The 22838-nt window shown below is 40.2% G+C and overlaps 1 protein-coding gene across 2 annotated transcripts; it reads left to right on the forward strand.

The window, feature by feature from the left end:
- Window positions 1-8550: 8550 nt before the first annotated feature.
- Window positions 8551-15186, forward strand: LOC137188892 (uncharacterized). Of its 2 annotated transcripts, XM_067598476.1 has the most exons (7): window positions 8551-9261; window positions 10840-10972; window positions 12198-12415; window positions 12524-12799; window positions 12893-13603; window positions 13707-13875; window positions 14546-15186. In XM_067598476.1, the coding sequence occupies exons 3-7, from the start codon at window positions 12205-12207 to the stop codon at window positions 14670-14672; spliced, it is 1494 nt and encodes a 497-aa protein (XP_067454577.1). In that variant the 5' UTR covers window positions 8551-9261; window positions 10840-10972; window positions 12198-12204; the 3' UTR covers window positions 14673-15186. The 2 variants fall into 2 exon arrangements, with proteins under 2 accessions (XP_067454577.1, XP_067454578.1); XM_067598477.1 differs by lacking the exons at window positions 8551-9261; window positions 10840-10972; window positions 12198-12415 and having other exon boundaries at window positions 12771-12795.
- Window positions 15187-22838: the final 7652 nt, after the last annotated feature.

Genomic DNA, 22838 nt, shown 5'->3' on the forward strand with positions numbered 1-22838 from the left:
ATACTTAATGTTTGTTATTGTGAAGAATAATAACAATAATAATAATAAAGTTAACTGGCTCTACATTAGGAATGACATACTCAGACATAAGATTTGAAGCGACATATGTGGCCACACCACCACCTCTAGAAGCCCTATCAGCTCTCTACAAAACAAAATAGTCAATTTTAATTTCATCATCAGTAATATTATTATGTAGCCATGTTTCAGAAGCTCTGAGGAGATTGATTTATGTACACACACACACACACTCACACACACACACACACAAAAAGGTGAGTGGCTGGTAAACTAAAGTAGAGCAAATAATCACAGGCTCAGACTGCTACATAGACTATATGAGGAAACAAAAGTAGGGCCCTGCTTAATTTATCCCAGGTCAAAAAAAAGAAAAAGAAATAATAATCCAAGATCAAGGAATCAAGTAGTTTATATTCAGATGAACATAAAAAAATATATATATGGCAACAGATAATCACAGTAACAAGTATGAGTCACAAAAGAAAGAGGGCCATTTCATTATTTCAAGAGGAAAAAAAAAAAAAAGAATAAAATAAAATAGCAGTTATTTTTGCATATAGAACTGTCAAATCAAACAAATTTAAAAATACTTTCGGAAATAAAATAAATACAACATGCAAAATATTAAACCACCTTTTAAATTCTATTTTCATTTTATATATAACTCTATGATGGTATTTTACTCCCAGTGGTTATTGTATGGATCATTGTGATGCCAAGTAAAATCACTAGCTATTATGCATGTAAACATGCTGATTACTGGTTCATCAATGTGTCCAAAGAAGTGAATTCAACTTAAAAAGAGTCATCATTTGCTCTCAGCAGTATTTTAGCTGCTGTATATATATATTTGAAACTTTTTACATCCTAGAAAGCAATATGTTTCCTCTGAGTAAAACTCTCAGGATTCCGAAACTGTCAGTGTGGAAAGACCTGTGTTTAAAGGGGATGAAAGTATTGTGAGTTTGATTTACCATGATTGTTACACCCTCTAACACACCTACCTAATTGATAATGTATTCTTTCTGATCCCACCCTGTATCCAAGTGCACACCCCCAACCCACTGTGCAGGGTGCACTTGCACTGCGATCTGAGCTATGCTGCTGAGTTCACAAAAACAGAGCCCTGGATCTCAATACGATCCAGCATCTGTGGAATTAGAAGGAAAGGACTGCTAACCAGAAGACTGTTCAACAACTGTACAATCTAATCTCTCTGCATGGTGCAAAATTCTTGCACATAGATGAATTATTGCTGTTCTGAAGGTCAAAGCTGATGCAACACAGTGGTAAATGTAAATCATTTCTGTACTACTGTTTTCTCTATCCTTGTTTAGAGTCATCTGGAGCATCAGGTTGTGTTAGGAACATGCTAGCAGCTGGATGCTGCTGCTGCCTTTTATCCTCAGAACACACAGGTCTGTGACAGCAGCAGAGATTTGGGTCTGACATCAGTGTTATCTACCTCCACCACAACAACACGGGTTAGAGATTACACTGGCTCATCTGGACACCATGCAGTGATGCCTGAGCCTCAATTTACTGAGCTGCACATTGGTGCCAGACCTGCAGGTCTGAGGCTGGCAGAGAGAGAGAGAGAGAGAGAGACAGAGAGAGAGAGAGATTTTGATTTTTAGAAAACGTATTTACACAGATATCATAAATGTCATTACAGTAAAAACCAACAATAAATTACTTTACCCTTATATACAATACAAGGTGCAATACAATATTTCATACAAAACAGGACTGAAAATTAATTTGCCGTCCATTACTGAGCAGATTATATTATCATAACACCAAATTGCCAAAAAAATCATTTAGACTATTCATGGCCATATGAAATCTAAAATCCACCCATCTGGCTTTCACTAATGCTACAAAAAGAGGAACTAAGTCATGACAAGAAGCATTTTCTATATTATTTTTTCTACTCTTATATATAGACAACTTTACCTCTCCTACCACAAAATTAAGTAGTTTGCCTTGTTCTTGCAGTACCCAGCACCAGAAATTAAAGTAGTTATAGACCATTTACAGTCAAATTTCCTGAATAAAAATTCTAACATGTCAAACTAAAGTTCAAGCCTTTTACATTCTGAAAAACAATGAAAAACAGTTTCTGGCCTATCACAGAAAGGGCATTTTCTGAAGACACTGGCGTTAATTTTTGCTACAAAGACACTGACAGCTAAAGCTCCATGTAAAATCCTCCATTGAAGATCACCTGATCTCTTATTTAATGGAGCTTTTAAATAACCCTCCATACTGGTGTAACATTTTTTCCAACATTCGATTTGTCTCTCCACACTGTATCACATTTACCATTTAGTTTAATTTTGTTTGTGGCCTTCACACAGTATCTATATATTGTTTTCCCAGTTGACAACAAGTCAACATGTTTAGATTCAAGTTATGGTCCAGTAAATCCATTTCAACTTATGGCAAAGCTCAGCTCAGGAAAAGGATCACTTTGAGCTGGAATTTCTATACCACAACTATATTCCTCCAGCATTTCCAGTTTTTCTTCAGTCAGTTTTTAATCCACAAGTTCAGAATGTCTCTTGTGTAGCGATGAGACCTGAAACCAAGTAGAGATGCCACTGCCTCTGTTTTATGAAGACCAGGACTCGCAGCATCCACTATATGCCTCAGTTTGACATTTCCAGTGACACACAACCTGTGGGTTATTCCAGGGGCAGTCCTGTCCTGTGCATCCAACCTGGATCCATATATCAAGGGTTCTTCCAAAAGCCAAAAAAGAGAAGCTGTAGGCTCCAGATAACTCCATTTAAAAAAGTTCCATACTTTAAAAAGTCTCTGATAAAACAAAGGTAATCCATCCAGTCGTACAAGCCTAGAATCCAATAGAAACAGAGATGCATCCAACCCTAAATTGTCTGTTTTTCTTGATACTTGATACTTGCCAAATTTCTCCATACTACATCATCTGTGCCTGTGAGGTAACATTGAACAAACTGTAATCTAAAAGTTGCTAACCTACTGGAAAGATGGACTAAACCATGTCCCCCTTCTTCCTTAGTTTATCCCAGAAAAAGTCAACAATAACAGATTGTATTTCCTGTAGCAAGCCTGTAGGTGGCTCAATACATGCCAGTTTATGCCACAAAGTGGAAGAAACCAAGATATTTATAATCAGTGCCCGGCCTCTATATGACATTTGTGGTAAAAGCCATTTCCATTTAGTTAATTTTCCTTTTACCCTATCTAAATCTCCTTCCCAGTTCTCTTCACTACATCTTCATCTCTCAGAAAAACTCCAAGATATTTCAAACCATTTCTTTTCAATTTCATTCCTCCTGGGAGACTGGGTAAACAAGAGGACCTATTTCCCACTGCCAAAGCCTCACCTTTTTCCGAATTTACTTTTGCTGCTGAAACATTTTCAAATTTGGCCACAATTTTTCTAAGTTGTCAATTTCTTCCTGTTTTTTTAATAACAGCAATAAAAGCATCAGCATAAGCCAATAAAACACGCTCTGTGTTAAAATCAGATAAAACCAGACCATCTATACAAGAGCGTATTTTATGTAATAGTGGTTCTATTGAAATTGCATACAACATTCCTGACATAGAACAATCCTGCCGTATCCCTCTACACACTTTAAAAGGTCTACTTAATTCTCTGTTGATTTTCAACACACTCTCAGTGTCCTCATACATTACTTTGATCATGGCAATGAAACCAGGGCTAAGGCCAAACCTTTCCATGAGCTGCCAGAGGTAAGGGTGCTCAACCCGGTCAAACGCCTTTTCCTGATCCAATGAAAAGAGACCAGTTTTTATGCCCAAAGAACTAGAGACTTCCAAAATATCTCTGATTAATGATATATTATCAAAGATTGACCTGCCAGGCACACAGTATATTTGGTCTGGATGGATGCTGTATGTCATCACCTTTCTCAGCCTGTTGGCCAAGGTCTTGGACAGCAGTTAATAATCAGCACACAGGAGAGAGATGGGTTGCCAGTTTTTTATATCCTGAAGATCACCTTTTTTTTGTAAGGATGGCTCTCCTGCAGCTCTTTGGCAATAAGTGTCATTAAACTCTCATTAAAGATGTCAGCTTAAACTTAAGATGTCATCACACGGCTCAGCCCAGAAAGTTTTAAAGAAAACTCCACCGGAAGTCCATCAGTCCTGGGGGCACATCCCTGGGGTGACTGGGTCAGCCAGTGCGGCTCTTTTGGATTTGAGAATCTCAATTTGACCTCGATTCCCTGTGATCTCTATTGAACTTTGAATTTCCACCATTTTCGTCTCTAGATCATTCATGGATCTAATTATAGTATGAGTGACACCAAGAGTGTATTGTTGGCACAGTTGTCTAATTTCAACTTTTCCATAATCCCACCATTGTCTTAAAGATGCAAATTCTGATTTTCTGGAATCTAAAAGCTCTCCAAAAGAATATAAAGTTGTCTTTAAAATTAACATCCATAAGCAAGGCAGGGTTAAAATGCCAATATGCACTTCTATGATTAATGTTTGCAACAAAAACATTACAAATAACCACTGAATAGTCATTGAATGGGAAATCCTACAGGTATTATTCTGTACCCTTTAAACATATTAAAATGATGCTTGAAGCAATGAAATTGATCCAGTCCAGCCAAAGAAATGATACTATTATCATGCAACCATGTACACTGCCTTTCCATGTAATGCAATTCCCTCCAGACATCAACCAAACTCTGAGCTTTTACTAAATGAGACATTGTACATTTTGAAGCAGCATGAGGTTCAACGTGATTTCTATCTACTACATCATTTTCTGTACAATTAAAATCTCCTCAAAACAACATTTAAAATAATACCAATCTTATTTAAAAAATGAACTCTTTCTGACTCTGAGGTAGGAGCTTATACATTTATCAAAACATTATAGTGTTCAAAATGTGCTTTAACTACCACCTGTCTACCTTTTATCACCTCTTCTTCATTAATCCATGCATTTGTATCTTCCAGACTTGATTATTGTAATGTCCTTTTTTCTGGTCTTCCAACTTGTTCTAATAGAGGCCTGCAGCTTGTTCAGAATCTTGACAAAATCCAGAAAATTTGACCATATCACACCCATTCTGGCCTCTCTTCACTGGTTAATAGTGCAAGCTAGAGCTGATTTTAAGGTTCTTCTTTTAACTTATAAGGCCTTGCATGGACTTGCACCACCTTACCTATCAGAGCTAATTACACCATATACACCAGCACGCCCTCTGTGATTTATCAATGCTGGTCTCCTGGTCATTCCTTCATTTAACAGAAAATCAGTTGGCTTCAGAGCATTTGCCTACCATGCCCCTTATCTCTGGAATGGCCTTCCATTACATGTTAAAGAAGCATGTTCAGTTTACCTACCTACCTTTATTCACTACATTACAGCCTCCCCTAAAACTTAGCCAGGCCTATGACCTTTTAACATCTTTTTAACATTGATTTTTTTAATGTGGTTGTTTCACTTTTAATTGTTATTATTGTAAATTGATTGCTGTATGTTGTCCTTTTTAACTGTAAAATGTGTTGGGACCATGCTACATGGTGATTCTGCACTTACTAAAATTGAATTGAATGAATAGGGAAAAAGCTGTTTTTCAGATAGTTGGTCCATGCCCTAATGACCCTGAGCCTGCCTGAGGGGAGGGTGGTGAACAGGCGGTGACCAGGGTGTGAAGTGTCTCTCCTCATGTTGTCTGCACATCTGAGAAGACAGCTTGAGTGGATGTCGGTCAGTTTTGGAAGTGGGGAGCCAACAATCCACTGAGCTGTCTTCACTATCTGCTGTAAGTTCTTCCTCTCCTCCGCAGTGCAGCTGGAGTACCAGATTGTGCAGCAGTATGTAAGGATACTCTCTATTGTGCAGCGGTAGAAGTTTATCAGGAGTTTCTGGGGGAGTTTGTTACGCCTCAGAGTTCTCAGGAAGAAAAGGCACTGCTGGGCCTTCTTGACCAGGTGTGCAGTGTTCACACTCCAGGTCAGGTCCTCTGATATGTAGAGTCCAAGATATTTAAAGCTGGGGACCCGTTCCACCTCCTCCCTGTTGATGTGTAGTCCAGTGTGGTGTGCTTTCTTGTTTTTCCTGAAGTCTATGATGACTTTCTTTGTCTTTTTGATGTTGAGAATGAAGTTGTTGTTGTTACACCATGTAGACAGTATCTTGACCTCCTCCCTGTAGGCGGTTTCCTCGTTATTTGTAATCAGACCCGCTATGGTTGTGTCGTCTGCGAATTTGATTATGCCATTGGACCTGTGGGAGGGAGTGCGGTCGTAGGTGAAAAGAGAGTAGGAGTGGACTGAGGACACAGCCTTGGGGGGGCACCAGTGCTGAAGATGATAGTAGAGGAGGTGAGATTGCCTAGTCTCACATGCTGGGGTCTGTTGGTGAGAAAGTCCATGATCCACAGACAGAGAGAGGTGTTAAGACCAAGTGTCTGCAGTTTGTTGACCAGTTTGTGTGGGTTGATGGAGCTGAAAACTGAACTGAAGTCAAAAAAGCATCCTGACATAGGTGTTGGGGTTTTCTAGGTGTTTTCTAGTGTAAAGTACTAGTGAGATGGGTCATCAGTGGATCTATTAGCCTTGTAGGCAAACTGGTGTTGGTCAAGATGTGGGGGATGCAGGCCTTGATGTTGGACAGAACCAGTCTCTCAAAGCATTTCATGATTACCAGTGTGAGGGCAACAGGCCGGTAATCATTTCGGCTTGTGACTGCTAAGGTCTTTGGCACAGGGATGATCGTTGCAGTTTTCAGACAGGTAGGAACTGTGGCTTGTTGTAGTGACTGGTTAAAGATGTCTGTGAAAACCGCAGCAAGCTGGTCGGCACATGCCTTCAGTGCTAGGTCCGGAACACCATCTGGACCAGCTGCCTTCCTGCTGTTTATATTTTGTAGAACCCACTTGACCTGATAGTGGTGGAGTGTGAGTGGCTGCTCACTCTCTTGTGGGGTGGTGAGTATGGCTTGTCCCTTATTGGAACTGTCCTCAAAGCGGCCAAAGAATGTGTTGAGCTGTTCAGGGAGGGAGGTGTCAATTGAGAAGAGGGGGCTGTGGCTGTGTTTGTAGTCAGTTATTTTCCTGATGCCTTGCCACATGGCCTGGTGGTGCTCATCCTTGAAGTTGTCCTCAATGCGCTGTTTGTACTTTTGTTTAGCACCTTTAATGCCTCTCCTCAGATCTGCCCTAGATGTCCTGTATGCCTCTCTGTCTCCTGACCTGAGTGCTGCATCCTGAGCTTTGATCAGTGACCGCACACTGCTGTTAAACCAGGTTTTTGATTAGGGAACACCTTAATTTGCTTTTTTTACTGTAATATTGTCAATACAGAAGTTGATGTATGACAGCACTGTGGAGGTGTAGTGCTCAATCTCTGACTGATCAAAGAGCTCCTACATTGTGTCCTCAAAACAGTCCTGCAGTGATGATTCTGCTCCCTCAGTCCAGATCTGTACTGTTTTGGTCTGTGGTTTGGATCTGCAGATGAGGGGTTTGTATTCTGGAGTCAGAAAGAGGGACAAATGATCAGACTGCCCAAGGTGGGGTGATGGGTGAGTTTTGTAGGCTCCGGGGATGTTTGTGTACACCTGGTCCAGTGTTTTGCCCGTCCTTGTTTTAACATCAACATTCTTGTGAAATTTGGGCAAAACTGTCTTGAGATTGGAGTGGTTGAAGTCACCTGCCACTATGAAAATACTGTCCGGTAGCTTGTTTTGTTGCCTGCTGATGGCATCGTGTAGCTTGCTCATAGCTAGCTTAGCATTAGCACGAGGGTGGACATACACAGCTGTGATAAAGACTGCTGAGAATTCCCTTGGCAGGTAGAAGGGTCTGCATTTCAACATTAGAAAGTCCAAGTCGGGGCAGCAGTGTCTTTCAGTAACAATAGTGTCTGTGCACCAGTTGTTTTACCGGAGTCGGTGGTGCGGTCTGCTCAGTGGACGGTGCGGCCTGCTAGCTCCACGGCTGTGTCTGGGATGTTTTCATGTAATCAGGTCTCTGTTATCATCATAATGCAGCTGTCCAAGCGATGGTAGGAAGTCCATAGTCTCAGATTGTCTAGCTTGTTAGTGAGAGAGCGAGCATTGGCCAGAAAGACACTGGGTAGAGCAGGTTTATGCGGGGCTAAGCGTAACCTAGCACAGCTCCCAGCTCGTTTGCCTTGTTTCTGCTTCCTCTTGCATCGCTGTCTGTGCCTGTCGATCTTGGTTTGCTTCGCGGAGCAAGTGATGTCTTCTGGGGAAGAGCTGAGCTCTACGGGGACACATGCAGTACAATAGTCTCTAATCCGCAAGATTTCGGTTCGGGTGTACACTGTAAAAAATGACTGTGAAATTTACATAAAAACTATGTAAAATCCCTACAGAAAAGTATTGTAAACTCAAAAACATATATTTTTTGTTTAAAGTACAGTGAATTTTTGGAAACTATTAAACAGAATGTTTTTGTTATATTTACAACAACAATATGTGATTACAATCAAATTTATTTGTTAAAACTACAAATATTGGTAACAAAAACAGAGAAATACTGTAATACTCATAACAAAACAATTTAGTTAATTTCACATGCAAATATTGTAAAAACTATAGTTTTAGTCAGTTGTTTTAAAAAATACAAATATATGTAAGTCACTTTACAAGTTTATGCTGTAATTTTAACATGATTGATAAAATGATGCAAATTGACGTAGGCCTATTTAAAATGTTTTCACAAAAAAGTTTTATTGTGAACCTGAGAGGTTACCTATCTATTTAAATATAAAAAATATACAATTTTAATAACATTGCATTTATAATTTAGGCTATTTGTAGCATATTGTAGAGTGTGTGTATAAGACATTCAAATTATTGATATATGCAAAGTAACACTGTTCAGTCCTAATCCTTGTATGCTTTATGTTTCTTTTAGTCTTTATCATTATCATTTTCACAGGCTAAACAACCTAACAGTGCCACCTCTAACCACTTGTACTTTTACTCTCTCATTGTGCACTGAGTCCTCCTAATTTTGAAATTTAAAAGTGCGCAGCTGAAGTTCGTCTCTGATTGGATAATGACGTGAGGGCGGGAGAAGCGCGAACCATTAGCCGTTAGCGTCACTAAGGAGCCAGTGTGCAGTCTGCAGAGCAGAGAACGGAGCAGAAATCTTCGGACCACTTCATTTTAAAAGATTTTAGGACAAATCTACAAGTTTTTTGGAGGGTCTGTGGCTGTTCAATTGGAAGGTAAGCTTCATATTTAGGCTACTCTTTTTTCGAGACCAGACGAAAATGTGTGCTGAAAGCTAGCTAGCTAGCACCAGTCCATATTTAAGACCAGTAACGTTAGCTCAATGTGTGATAACTTAATTCAGCTGAAAAGCACAGGCAAACATTTGAAATCCTAAAAATGATCACCTGCGTCTTTTGTAAAAGCAAATTTGTTACATTAAGAGGCTATGTACTGCATTGCAGAGTACATAGGAATGAGCCTCATTGTCTTTTCAAATGTGCTGGCGCCAACTGTAGTCAAACATTTACCACTTACTCAGCTTTCAAGGGCCATTTTTATCGTGTGCACAATGCACCTGCACCGCAAGCTGCTCCTAAAGCTGTTGTTGCGGATTTAAAATGCGCAGTTTCATTATGTGCCCGCAATTTACACACGGTGAAAGAGCTAGTGTCTCACTTAAATGATCATTTTGGAGAGGGCAGGTCTGTGTCATGTCCAGTAAGTGGTTGTAAGCATGTGTTTACAAAAAAGTCATCATTTACTTCTCACATGTGTAGGAAGCATAAAGCATGCTCCCCTGATGGTATTGATGACATGTACAAGGAAACTCGCCTTCAGCCCCCAAATGTCATTGCCAGTACAGATGATTCAGAAAGCACACATGAAGCCATGCCAACAGCTAGTGCAGCCAGTGATATGCCAGAGAATGATAGTCAGTCTTATCTCAGAAACATGTGTCTCTTTTACCTTAAACTGCAAGGACAGCTGCTTATTCCTGCCTCTACTATACAGACTATTGTTGAGGAGATGCAAAATGTGCACGAGTTAGGTCAAGCCTACACAATAACTAAAGTAAGTTCTTTATTAAAAAATGATATGAGCCTATCAGATGAAGCAGTCACTAAAATATGTGACTGCATTAAAGAGTCAGATTTGTTCTCTGCCTGTCATCAGGGACAATTAAGAACAACATACACCAGAAATCAGACATTCACAAAAATGTTTAAGTACACGGAACCCCAAAAAGTGCTATTGGGAATGGATGAAAACATGACACAAAAATTTGCGTACTACATACCAGTGGCAGAAACTCTGAAGAGCTTTTTGCACTCCCAGTTATGGAGGAATGCACAGCCACAACAGTTTGGAGATCCTGATGTAGAGGTTTTTACGGATTTATATGATGGAAAAATTTTCAAATGTCACCAGTTCTTTAATGAAAACCCTGAAAGCCTCAAACTGATTTTGTATCAAGATTCATTTGAAATTGTGAATCCCCTGGGTTCTGCTAAAAAGACACACAAAGTTCTTGCAGTTTATCTTTCATTAGCAAATTTACCCATTCATTTGCGTTCAAATACTGATAATATGTTTTTAGTCTTGTTGTGTGTTGAGAATGACTTAAAGCGTTTTGGAATAGCCAAAGTTTTCTCAGAGTTGTTGGCAGATCTGAAATCCTTGGAGACAGATGGAATAAATGTAGATGGAAAAACAGTAAAAGGGGGTCTCTACTGCATTGCTGGGGATAACCTTGGTTCTCATTGCATAGGTGGGTTTACAGAGAACTTCAGCCGCTCTCAATATTTTTGCAGGTACTGTGACATCACGAGAAGTGAGTTTGAGGCTGATCCAAATGCCTGTGGTCCTCCACGCACCCCAGAGACGTATGACACAGCTGTTGCTGATCTCCAGGCTGAAAACATCCAAGACGTCAGAGGAATAAAGGTAAACTCTATCTTTAATACCCTTGAGTCTTTTCACGTATCCCAACCTGGTCTCCCGCCTTGTTTAGGTCATGACCTCTTTGAAGGAGTCTTGTCATATGATCTAGCACTGTACTTGAAGAACATTATAAAAATGAAAAAATGGTTCACATACTCACTCTTAAACAGGCGCATCAAACAGTTTAAGTACAAAGGATCTGAAGCACTCACAAAGCCATGTGCTGTCAAACCTGACGGAGCCAAGTTATCAGGGCAAGCCATTCAAAACTGGAACCTTCTGAGATTGCTACCAGTTTTGATTGGTGACAAAGTGCAAAATCATGAGGATGAAGTATGGCAGTTAGCTCTCCAGCTAAAAGACATTGTGGATCTTATTTGTGCTCAGAACATTTCCTTGTCCCAGATAGCATATCTTGACATTTTGATCCAAGAATATTTGGAGTTGAGAAAGATGATGTTTCCTGAAATTCAACTCAAACCCAAGCACCACTATTTGCGCCATTATTCAGCACTGTCGTTGAAATTTGGTCCATTGAGGAGATTATGGACGCTTAGGTTTGAAAGTAAACACAGTTATTTTAAAAGATGTGCCAGACACTTGAAAAACTTCAAAAATATTTGTCAAACATTGTCAGAGCGTCATCAGATGTATCAGGCATATCTTTTAGCTGGGCAAGAATGCAGTAAACTACTGCAAGTGAAGGACAGCTGTGCGTTTTATCCCAACCTCTACAGTGACGCTATTAAACATGCAGTCAGGGAGTTAGCCTTTTCAGAAAGCAATACCACAGTTGCCACAGATATTCAGTACAAGGGCACTGCATATAAAAAAGGACAGTTTCTTGTGTACAGAAATGATGAGTATATGGAGTTTGGTGAACTTCTACTCATCTTGATTCAAAATGACACATCTGTGTATGTTTTGATGGATATCCACAAAGGCATCTTCCTCTCAGAATACCATCTGTATTCTGTGACAAAGGACAGTCTTGGGTTACAATGTATCAACATTAATGACCTGCCTGATTTCTATCCTTTGGTATCATATATTCTTAATGGATTCCAAGTCATTCCACTAAAACACAGTATTGTGGCAAAATAAAGTCCAATTAAAGCTGTTAATTGGACTGTTAGTTTGACATTAATATAAGTGTTACCTGATGCATGTCCCTGTTCTGTTAAGTGTATGTACTGTATATTTTTTCTGTTCTGCATTTCTTCTTCAGTGTAAATATGAGTGACTCAGGGCGAACCTTCCTAGATGTCGCCATCATGGAAGCCCTACCAGAACTTCAAGTAGTAAACAAAAACATCCTGGAAGAGCACTTGCAGTCCATTGGAGTCGAGACGTATGATGATCTACGCTTCGTAACGGAGGCTGATTTGATGACAGTATTAAGACCTGTACAAGCCAGAAAGCTTCTTTCTGTTTGGAAACAGAAATGTAAGTAAAAACACCACAACACACAGCTATTCAACAGCAAAAGCAGACATGGACATTGTGTAATATTGTACAATGTGAATCATAATCTTATTTTTTTGTCATTTAAAGACCAAACTCCCGAGAACAGCTCACTATCATCTGTGGAAGCCTCACCTACCCAACTGCTGTCATCGCTCTCTGTTTCACCCCAAAGTTCATCGTCAACCTCCTCCAGCAGCCTAGGACTTGACACACAGTGGGAAGACAACTTTGAAATTCCATGGAGTAAATTTCCTGAGGAAGTGATGGATTCTTTGGAGAGGGGAAAAAGGCCAGGCCCAAAACTGAGGAGGCAAATGGTCCGGATTGTTGTGACTGAGATGATGGAAAAATGCCCCCATGTAGGTAAAAAGCATTCAACTGATGTTGCAAAGCAAATGGTGGGAAAATATCCCAATTCTCTGCAAGATGTAATAGAGGGCGATATTGTTGGAACAGGCTACCATTCCCTTGTAAAACAGCTGCAAAACAGAATCGAAAATGTGAGGCGCACTTCAACACCCAAAATAAGAAAAAGAAAACATCAGGCTGATGACTCAGACCACACAGATGAGATCCCATTAGAAGAGAGAGCAGCAATGCAGGACACTTACGGATGCATTAAATGGAATGTGAAATTTCTGCCCCGTGAAGAAACTCAAGAGAGCCAGCACCAAAAGAAGGAAAAACTCAAGGAGATGTTCCAACAATCTGATGCCAATCCAGAGGAGGTAAAATGTCTAATGAAGTCCACTTTTTACACACAGCGTCAACATGTCAACCAGGGAAAAAGTATCAAAAGCCTTCGAGAGGAGTGGCCATTTTGGTTTGACGAACTTGGCATGTCGGTCCACTTCAAGGAACTCACTGGGATTGACCTCAAAGAGACATTCACGCGAAATTTGGATTTGAAGGGAAAAAGGCTTCTCAACTACATGACCACAGTTTATGTCACCAAGAGTAATAAGTTCCTTCAGACTTATGCAAGGCTTCAGAGGATGCGGGGACAGCAGAGTGGCTGCTCAGATGATGTGAAAGAGATGGTCCTGCTTCTGCTCAGCTACTTTGATGAGAAGGAGGAGTCCATGTTCTTCCATGTAGAAGATACCTGTCTGGCAGAAGAGGTCCAACTGGAGCAAGTGCCTCTGACACCTGCTGTTATTGTCTGTGGTAAGTCTGTTTCATATCTCTTTTTTTTAATTGCACTGTTTATAGAATCTGTCATGTGAGTGCAGCGCTTATTAATATAACCTGTTAAATAATTTGTTCATAGGACAGTCCTGCTATTCCTCAACAAGGTACATGCTGAGTCTGGATCGGAACCTCATCAACACAAACATCTCCTCCTTCATTTCTGCATTGTGCCTCATGTTCGGGAGCTACTTCTGTTTCAACATCCATTATCCATCTGAGCTGGCTTCAACTCTGGAGTTTCTTCAAAGGTGAGTAAACATGGCATGGCATTTCTCAGACCTGTACTTTAATTAAGCCTAAAATGGCTAAGCTACACAAAAACTGCCTTAATAGTTCCTAGGGCCAAAAACTGCCCCATTGAAACCCATTAAAACCACTATTTTTGATCCCACGTTTATCTTGACAAAAACTAATGCATTCCTTTATGTTAAGATTTCGGTTTGGACCACAGGCTTTCAATTTGTAGTTTTTATATTTGTCCATCAGGTGGCACCACTTTTACCCATTCAAAGCATGCCGCAAAGTTTCACACTTTTTATTGTTTTCTGGAAGAAAAGTGTGTGTGCTATTGATGTCGGATAATGTTGTGTATGTGTACTCACTAAATGCATTTAATGGAAATTATTTAGTTTTTTTTGTATAAAAACAGCATTATGTAGAGTTATGTAAACATACTGGCATTGAAAGGGTTAAAAAGCTAAAAATATAATTAATATTTGATATGTATATTTCAGACTCTAAAAGAGTGACATGTTTAAAGTAGAAAAAAATATCAAAATATACTATTTTTATAGCAGTTCATGGGAACAAGCCACGTTTTGGCTTTAAAAACATCCACGAAGTAAATAAGTTAAGAACACATGAAGTTTTTTTTTTTAACTGATCAATTAAAATGCTTAATATGCTTTTATTCTACAGGTGTTTTTTCTCGATAAACCCAGAAAAAGGAACTAAGGTGGAGAATAAAAACTCGAAGCGTCGTCTCAATCTGAACCCTCGAGTCCTCACCCTGATCCAGGACCTCTCCGATCACGAGTGGCGTTAAGCCTAAATATGGACTCCTTCTGTGCACTCTGACTGTTTGTTTGAGAAGAGGTACTGTTACTTTTCGCTTTGTTCAATCCACAATGTGTATTATGGTAATTAAGGCACAACGTAATTTTTGTTATTTTGCAAAAATACCTTAACAAACGTGCATTCTTATTTTGAGGGGGTACGCCTCTCCACAGATCTGACCTGTAACTTGGCCTGTTGGCATCACGTGATTGTCTCCATGGAGATAGATAAGTTTTATGCCATACTGTGGAACATTCAGAATGTAAACAAAATTTTGATTGAATTGGGTTGTTGTTGTGTGCCTGACACTTAAACTTTGTTTGTTAAAGTTTGTTAAAAATGTCCAGATTTAAAGAGGCTAATCTTCTGGAGTATCTCAACTTGGATTCAGTCATAGTTCAAGAACCATTATATGTAGCTTCTTTGCATGTTGTATCTGTTGAAAAAAATGCATCCAGTTGTTTACAACTATTATTGCTGTTAAATAAATTTCCCAAAAGTGATATTTTTCTCTCGTCTTTTCTCAAGATGTATTTTTGCAGGTTTATACGTAAATTTTACATTATAACTTGATTATTAAAACATAAAAACACAGCATATTTTGAAGAGATTTTATATATAATATACAGAACCATTCCATTTAAAATGCAGAGTTTTACTGTTGTTCTACCGGTTTAAATTAGTTTTTGTTTGATATTTCCCTGTTAATTTTATCATTTATTGATGCACAATTAGCAGTTATTACATGTAAAAAATACAGGAAATGGTCTATTTATATACAACACCGTTATGTGAAATTAACAAAAAAAAAATTGTAGACTTAACAGTTTTTTAATGTGATTCAGCCGTGATTTCATTCACTGTAAATCAATTTACATATTTCGTCTGTAAAGTTGTCTACTGTGCTGCTGTATTTTTTACAGGAATTCTCTGGTAACCACAGCTGCCAGCGTTTTCCTGTAAAAACAACAGTTTTTTTTTTACAGTGTAGGTCTTGAAAGACACAGAGCTGCTAAGTATTGGAGAGTGCTGGGCCGCTGCGTCTACTCGCACTGCCATCTTTAAATAGTATTGGTCCAAGCACAGAACTGTTGGGCCTCAAACCATGAGGTCACACAAAGAAGGCCTACATGTAACCTGTGAGGCCTGACCACGAGGTGCTTTATTCCTTTGTTTTCCCCGAGACAAACGAATAGCGCCAAAAATGCTGCTTAGACAATGGGAGTCCGTTGCAAACTCCATTTCCAAGGATGCTTTGCGATTTTCACACCTCAGCAGGGAGCAGTCAACATACAGTCTCATTGGCGGAGACGCTCCTGCACAGCGGAGCGTCCTGATGATGCAGCCATGACATCACCGCCCCTTTAAAAACTGAATGTGCCCTGAAGCACACACCTTTCCCATGTCACTGAGCTAGGAGTAACTACAGTTCCTCTTGGAGTCAGCTGACTAAAGGGGGTACCCCACGCACGTGTTTTCCCCTCATCGAAGACTCCCCTCGCCGGACGAGACGAGACTTCGCCCGTGTTCACCCGAACACATTCCCGGATCCGAGAGAGACCGCTGCTGCAACCAGCGTCCTCAATTTCCTCGAGACGGAAGAAACGCTTCTTCACCGAGTCGACTATGCTGTTCTCCCCGCCTCGCCGCCGAGAGCCAGCTGCCGTACTTTTCGCCGACCGTGCGAGAACGGCCACCGTCTGCATCCGAGCCCAGGACAAAGGCGGACATAACGACGGACTACACACACACCCTGCTCGCTTTCTGAAGCGACCCAAGTAAGAGGCATAAGTCTGGGCAGGGGCAGTGTTAATTGTGTGTTCTTATCAGCATCAATTCCTGTTGTTTAGCATTTAGCTCTTAGCTTTGCTATTGTTTGTTGTGCTGTTGACGGACCGCCGAGTCCATTTTTCTCTGTCTACTCTTCGGAGTATTTTAAGTTTGCTGCCTGTTTAGTTGTGTTCACCACGCTAGACTGTTTTGTGTTTGTCCCGTTCGGGACTACCGCTGTGTTTGTGCCATCGTGAGCGAGAAAGTAAGTTGCTTTGTCGGTCAGAAACCAGACAACGTGCGTTACAGACTGCCATCCGTACGTGCACTGTCTGTGGACAAAGCCGTTTCTCTCCCTCTCACGACCGCTTTCTCTCCGTCTTCCCTCTCTCTTCTGACTAACACATACACACGCGCGCGCACACACACATACACGCACCGACATCTTTTGCACATCTGATGGTCAGATAACGTCAGACAAAGCTTCTTTCTTTATCCACCATCATACATGTGCGTTTTTCACAGAAGTGGGTGAGTGCGAGACGCCGTCCACCAGGCGGCGCCGTCTTGCTTCTGTCTAACCAATACACCGCCACATTTCTGCCATCTGGTTCTCGCGCGACGTGACTTCCTCCCATAGCCACGTCCGCGTCACAGACCGACGACGTCATCACATCAGGCCCCGTCGCCATCTTGTCACACGCACGCTCACACACACACACACACACACACGCACGCACGCACGCACGCTCATGCATTCCCCTGCATGTGTCCAACCCTGTACATAGCTGTTTGTGTTTTGTTTGGTAGAATTAGATTTTAGAATAGTTGTTTATTGAATGAAGCATTTGTTAACTTTGTTAATTTTGCTAAGTTTAATAAACACTGTTATATCTTTAAAGAGAAGTTCTTCTGTCATTATTGTGTGTAATATTGTGAAAAGTGGCTGATTGAAGGAGTCAGAGCTCGAATTCACCCTTCTTTGTTCATCCTTGAATGTTGATATCTCTCAGATATCAACATTCTAGGTGAACTCCCATTTATGAGACTACCTTGTTTGGTTATTGGTCCCGGTTTCCGGGTGGTGCCCCATATTTGTTAATTCATATTAATAATTCTATTAATTGTCATAATTAGTTAATTATCCTTGATAATTGATCATTATTGCAAATAATCAACTGTGTTCCTCACAGACCCAACAGTTGGTGCCCGAATTATTGTTTAAGGTTAACAATATCTTATTTTCATAATGAATGAATTATTGCTAATAACCAAACGCACTACTGTCCTTCCCAACAGAACCTTGTGGAACCCCGTGCCTAACTTTTGCCTTCATGGAGGATTCATCGTTAACATGTACAAACTGAAATCAATCTGATAAATAAGATCTAACAAGACAAGCACAGAGAGAAGTCCCCTGTCCGATGTATGTATGAATCACTTAATTGGTTGCAGCCTAAAACTTAAAGGCAGTTTCACTGGGTTCAGTTCATCTTTAAATGTGTTTACTTTAATTGTCCTTCCTATTTGAAACAGTTTTTGGTTCCATATATATCTTCATATTCACTCAGACATATATAATATCCCTTTTTTCTGTCCCTAGGATTTTTAAGGAAGTCAGAAGCAGGTCTTTTCAATACAAAGCTCCAGCTGACTACAAAGATCTTCCTCTTCCTCTTAACTCTATTAACTCTTTCGGCTGCTTCAGGACTTCTTTATTCTGTCATCTTAAAACAACCTGTTCATGCTTTTAATTTGTATTTGGAATTAGAAGATAAATTGTTTCAAGTGCTCTCGGTACTGATGAAACTGATCTGATTTTACAGATCATTTCCCATTTCTTGTATCCAGTATCTCGTACAACTGCTGAAGGTTGGGGGTATGGGTGGGAGATGGAGAGTGAGCTGTCTGTATCTGTGTATTTGTAGTGTATGTTTGTTATGTAACGATGTCTTTGTATGTATGTGTTGTATTTTGTATTTTGTGTTTTTTAGGACCCCCTTGAAAATGAGATGCTACAACTTAAGGGGTTATCCTAGTAATAAATTAAAATTCTAGTAATGAGCCACAAATTAAAGTAATTGAAATGTTTTGTTGAAATAACACAGTTTTGTATAAAATTTCTCGTCCAATATTTTGTGCAACAGTCTGCTGCTGGTTGTACTCAATTTAATCAGTGGCTCTAACATATGTAATTGTGCCTTGACAATGTGCCTTGACAATACCAATAAAGACTGCAGATGGAGATGATACCTACCGAAAGGCCATCAGTATAGGATGCTAGCTGTTGTGGAGGATAGATGCTGGTAAGAATCACTCATTAATCTTTATTCAGTCTCATGGGTATTAATGCCATAACCAGAAAAAAAGGTGGAAAGATGAGTAAAACATGAATTAATGGGTTTGTGTGATTTCAGAGAGGGTGTGTCTTCACTAAATAAAGTGACAAAATATGTAACATATGGGCACCAAGCTTTCAACATGCTTTGAAGGAGCACTTGTTCTTGGCACCAAGATTGCAGTGTGGTACTGGATTGGCATTGCCACACCCGCTACTCTGCCTCTCTTCCCACTGTGGGGCACGGAGAGTCACCAAAATACCAGGCTGGTGCAGTCAAGGAAATTACATTAGTGCACTGCAGGAAAATACCAGTTTGCTAGTGTCACACTGCGCTTCACACCCTGCATCAGCACAAAGATAGGACCCTTGATGTACAGGCCACTGAAGCAATGAAAACTCAATGTCATGGTCCTGGAACCATTTGGTGATGATATGTATCTTGTGACACACTGCATTATTATCAAGCTGGAAGTGTCCACGTGAGTGTGTACAAGCTGTAGCCATGAGGACATTAACTTGTTGGCAACAATATTTAAACACACCTCGTCATTCAGTGGGAATTTCATTCAGGAGTATCAGGGGCAAGGGATCAGTATTTAGGATTTTCTCTTATGTACAAACAAAATTCATGAGTGGTAATAGCCTGGGTTATAGCAGTGCCTGAATGTATACTGCTTGCTCGGTTGAAGAACTTTTGATATTGTTTTTGGTCACTTGTCTGATGAGAAATCTACTGAGTTGGCAGAACTAATGAGGTGTTAGCCATCCTCATGTGGAGACACACCTTTAAGAACAAACCTGATTGAACATGAATTGGTAGGCAAATCGTCAAAGATTTGGGTCGCTAAGGAGGAGAAAATAATTTTTGCTGAAGTAAAGTATATGTTTGATAACAACAGTGCAATACCTGCTTCTTCTAGTTTGTACAGACTTTTACAAAGTGCTGTGACAAAATTAAAATATGTAGGCAAATTTCATCAATTGAAAGGTTACTGGCAGGTGTCATTAACACCTACATCACAAATCATATCAGCCTTCATAACACCATCTGGCTGGTCATTAGTTTTGGTTTACATTATGCACCACCATCATTTCAATGACTTATGACTTATTATTGTTAACATTCTAGAGGGTTGCGCTGTATATGTGGCTGATGTAGTCATATATAGTGTCACCTGGAAAGATCATTTAGGGTGAACTGGTGCTTTATTTGACCAACTAAGATGTAGAAGGAACAAACTTAGCTAAATTTGAGTTTGCAAAAGCAACTTAGTTGTGGATCAGGGTATTGTGTGACCTGTTCGTGCTAAAGTCTTGGCTGTTTCCTGTTCCCACCACCAAAATGCCTTGGGCCATGAAGACCGTAACATCATGTCTCTACTAAACTCAGTGCTGACAATGTGCAGAAATTCAACTTTTTTCTTTCACATGATCTTTCATTTTCCTATATATCTAGCCTCAAGTAGATGCAAGCCATATCATAGAAGGTGCTGTACTTGAAGCTGACAAACAAGGTATTGAACACCTGGGCACCTGGTCACCCTTTAAAAAGCTCAAGTCTTACTAGTTGAATCACCCTGTGGTAGTAAAAGAAGTGCTGGCATTAACCTTGGCTTTGGGACATTTTCATGGGATTCCCATTGCTGTATGTATACCAGAACCCACTCACATTTTTGAAATTTCTTCAGAATCCAGATCAGAGGCTCATGCAGTGGGCCAAGTTTTTGCAGCCTTACGACCTCAATCTCTGACATATTAAGGGCAAAGACAACATTATGGCTAATGCCCTGTCCCATGTGCCTTTGTAACTCTGTGCACCTCCATTAATGGTAACATCCTTTTGACTTCCTTTCAGTTTCTGTGTTTACCCCCCTCTTAAACTGGGCACCAAGGCTGCTGAGGTGGGAGATGCTGAGTCTGCTAAGGGAGCCTCAAATTGTGTGAAGGTGTATGTAGGGGGTGTAGCTGCAGGAAGCAGGGGTGCTGCAGCACCCCCATTCCAAGTTGCAGCACTACTACCCCCAGCTGACTGGGGTATATTTGTATTGTTGCAAGATTTTTTCATGTTAGACATCCCTCCTCTTCCAGTCACCCTCAACATCTGTAAATTAGCACAAGTCAGTTGTATTTATACATTAGATTTCCAGGTGGTTTTGTATAATATTGTTTAGTGTCCTATAATGTTTTGTCTGTATTGATCTGTTGTGGCAGGAGGGTCAGAACCAGCTTCAGACAGCCTCCCTAGCATGAGCAAAATTGTAAAGTAATGCAGTTTTCAACCAGCAACAGCTCTTAAAAAAGCATGGTATAGCCATGAGTGGTGACTCTCTGCTATGCCAGTTCCAGTGCCAGTACATTTCCACGCTATGCAGTTTTCAAGGTGATTTCTTGACTGTCATGTAAGCAAGAAAATACTAGCTGGTTTCTGTGACTCTGGGTAAAAAGGTTTGGGGAAACGTACGTATGTGTGGGTATGCCCACTAAGAGACCACAGCTCATTTTTCTCAGGCCCCTCCAGCCAGTTAATCTGACCCTGCTTGGAGACTACAACTTTAAAACAGAACGCCTATGTTACATCGGAAGTTGTGGAGTTTAAAAGACATGGGCAGTACCAGGCAGCAGGGGTCTAATGGAAAGAAGCTATTTGTTGCATTATGGGAAATGTGAGATCCAGTGTTGTTGGAGTTTGAACCACAAAGTGAACTAAAAGTCAGAATATCTTGGTCTCTGTTTCTTCAATTACGATCATTCTTTTTAAAATTTGTCTCTCATAAATCAATCCAACTTGAAAGTGCATTATTAAATTAGTAGAGTCCCCCAAAATCCAAGACCATTTTCAAGCAAGTGACAAATGTATTTATGCATGAACACACAAGCTCACAGAGAGATACAAACTGATCATGAGTAACATTTATTTTTACTAACAACAAAATTAGTGAATATTACAGTGTGAAGCATATACAGGTCTGAGATTACTAAAATTGTCCTAAAATTAACAGTTGTCCAGGAATCATTATTAAAAAAACATGATTTGCCCTGAATAGAGGTCTCCCTTCTCTATTTCTCTCCTCTATGTATACGGCTGTAACATTACTAACAGCTCTATTTTCTGTTCTGTACCATGGCTATCTGTAAACAAAGGCTATGCTCTCCAAACTTTAGAAGGCAGGGATGCTGTGAGTTGATAAGGCAGCCATTGCCTTATCAGGACAGATCAGAGATAAAAGTATGGATGGAGGCTGGACTGTTAATTAAAGCATCGATTCAACAGGACTCTGCTTCAGTGACTACTGGCAACATTCTGAAGGGCCACCCCTTCAGAGTGCGTTTGGTGGACACAAGTGGTACACAGTACACACACATACACACACAGCTCGTCCCCTGCGAGTGGTCAGCAGACCACAGTCATGACAGCAGAGGACAAGGACAGGCCAGGGACAACTGATAAGCAGCAACAATCAGACCAAACACACAAACAAGCATGCATGTGTACAGATACACACTCAAATTAGGAGAACAATAAAATGCACTGCATCAATCATGTGAGGCAGAGGTCAGTAGAATGATAATTGTATTATTAAATAGGAGGGAAGAGCAGTAACAAGAATTGGAGGCTACGGTTGAGGATTGATCTTGTGCTTCCTTTTCTTCTGCAAAAAAGCTTATCTTTTACTTCCTGTGCAAACTGTCCTCGACTTACACACTATTTTCTTCATATTGTGTTAGCTCTAGAAATAACAATATTCAGCTGTCCACTTTGGTCCAGAAGACTAAAATGTCTCAACAATATAATATAATATAGGATGGTGGAGCACCCCCCACTGGTTAAGATGCATACCACATAACTGCAATGTCCACAGTTGGATTCCAGCCTTGGACCTTTGTAGCATGTTATACCCCTCTCTCTACCCATGTTCCCTGTGTCTCTGCACCTTCTACCATCAAATAAATGCAACCAATGCCAAAAAGAAAATCTAAAAATAAAAGAAGTTAAATTATCACATGTATAAGCTGTTTTGCAACAACACTGGGTTGGTCAAGTCT

The sequence above is a fragment of the Thunnus thynnus genome, chromosome 9 (assembly GCF_963924715.1).
Source record: "Thunnus thynnus chromosome 9, fThuThy2.1, whole genome shotgun sequence".
Lineage (NCBI taxonomy): Eukaryota > Metazoa > Chordata > Actinopteri > Scombriformes > Scombridae > Thunnus > Thunnus thynnus.

Coding starts and splice junctions, on each gene's coding strand:
- LOC137188892 (XM_067598476.1), top strand. CDS start 12,205: ATGAGTGACTCAGGGCGAACCTTCCTAGATGTCGCCATCATGGAAGCC. Junction 13,604..13,706: donor ACCTGCTGTTATTGTCTGTG/GTAAGTCTGTTT, acceptor ATTTGTTCATAG/GACAGTCCTGCTATTCCTCA. Junction 13,876..14,545: donor ACTCTGGAGTTTCTTCAAAG/GTGAGTAAACAT, acceptor TTTATTCTACAG/GTGTTTTTTCTCGATAAACC.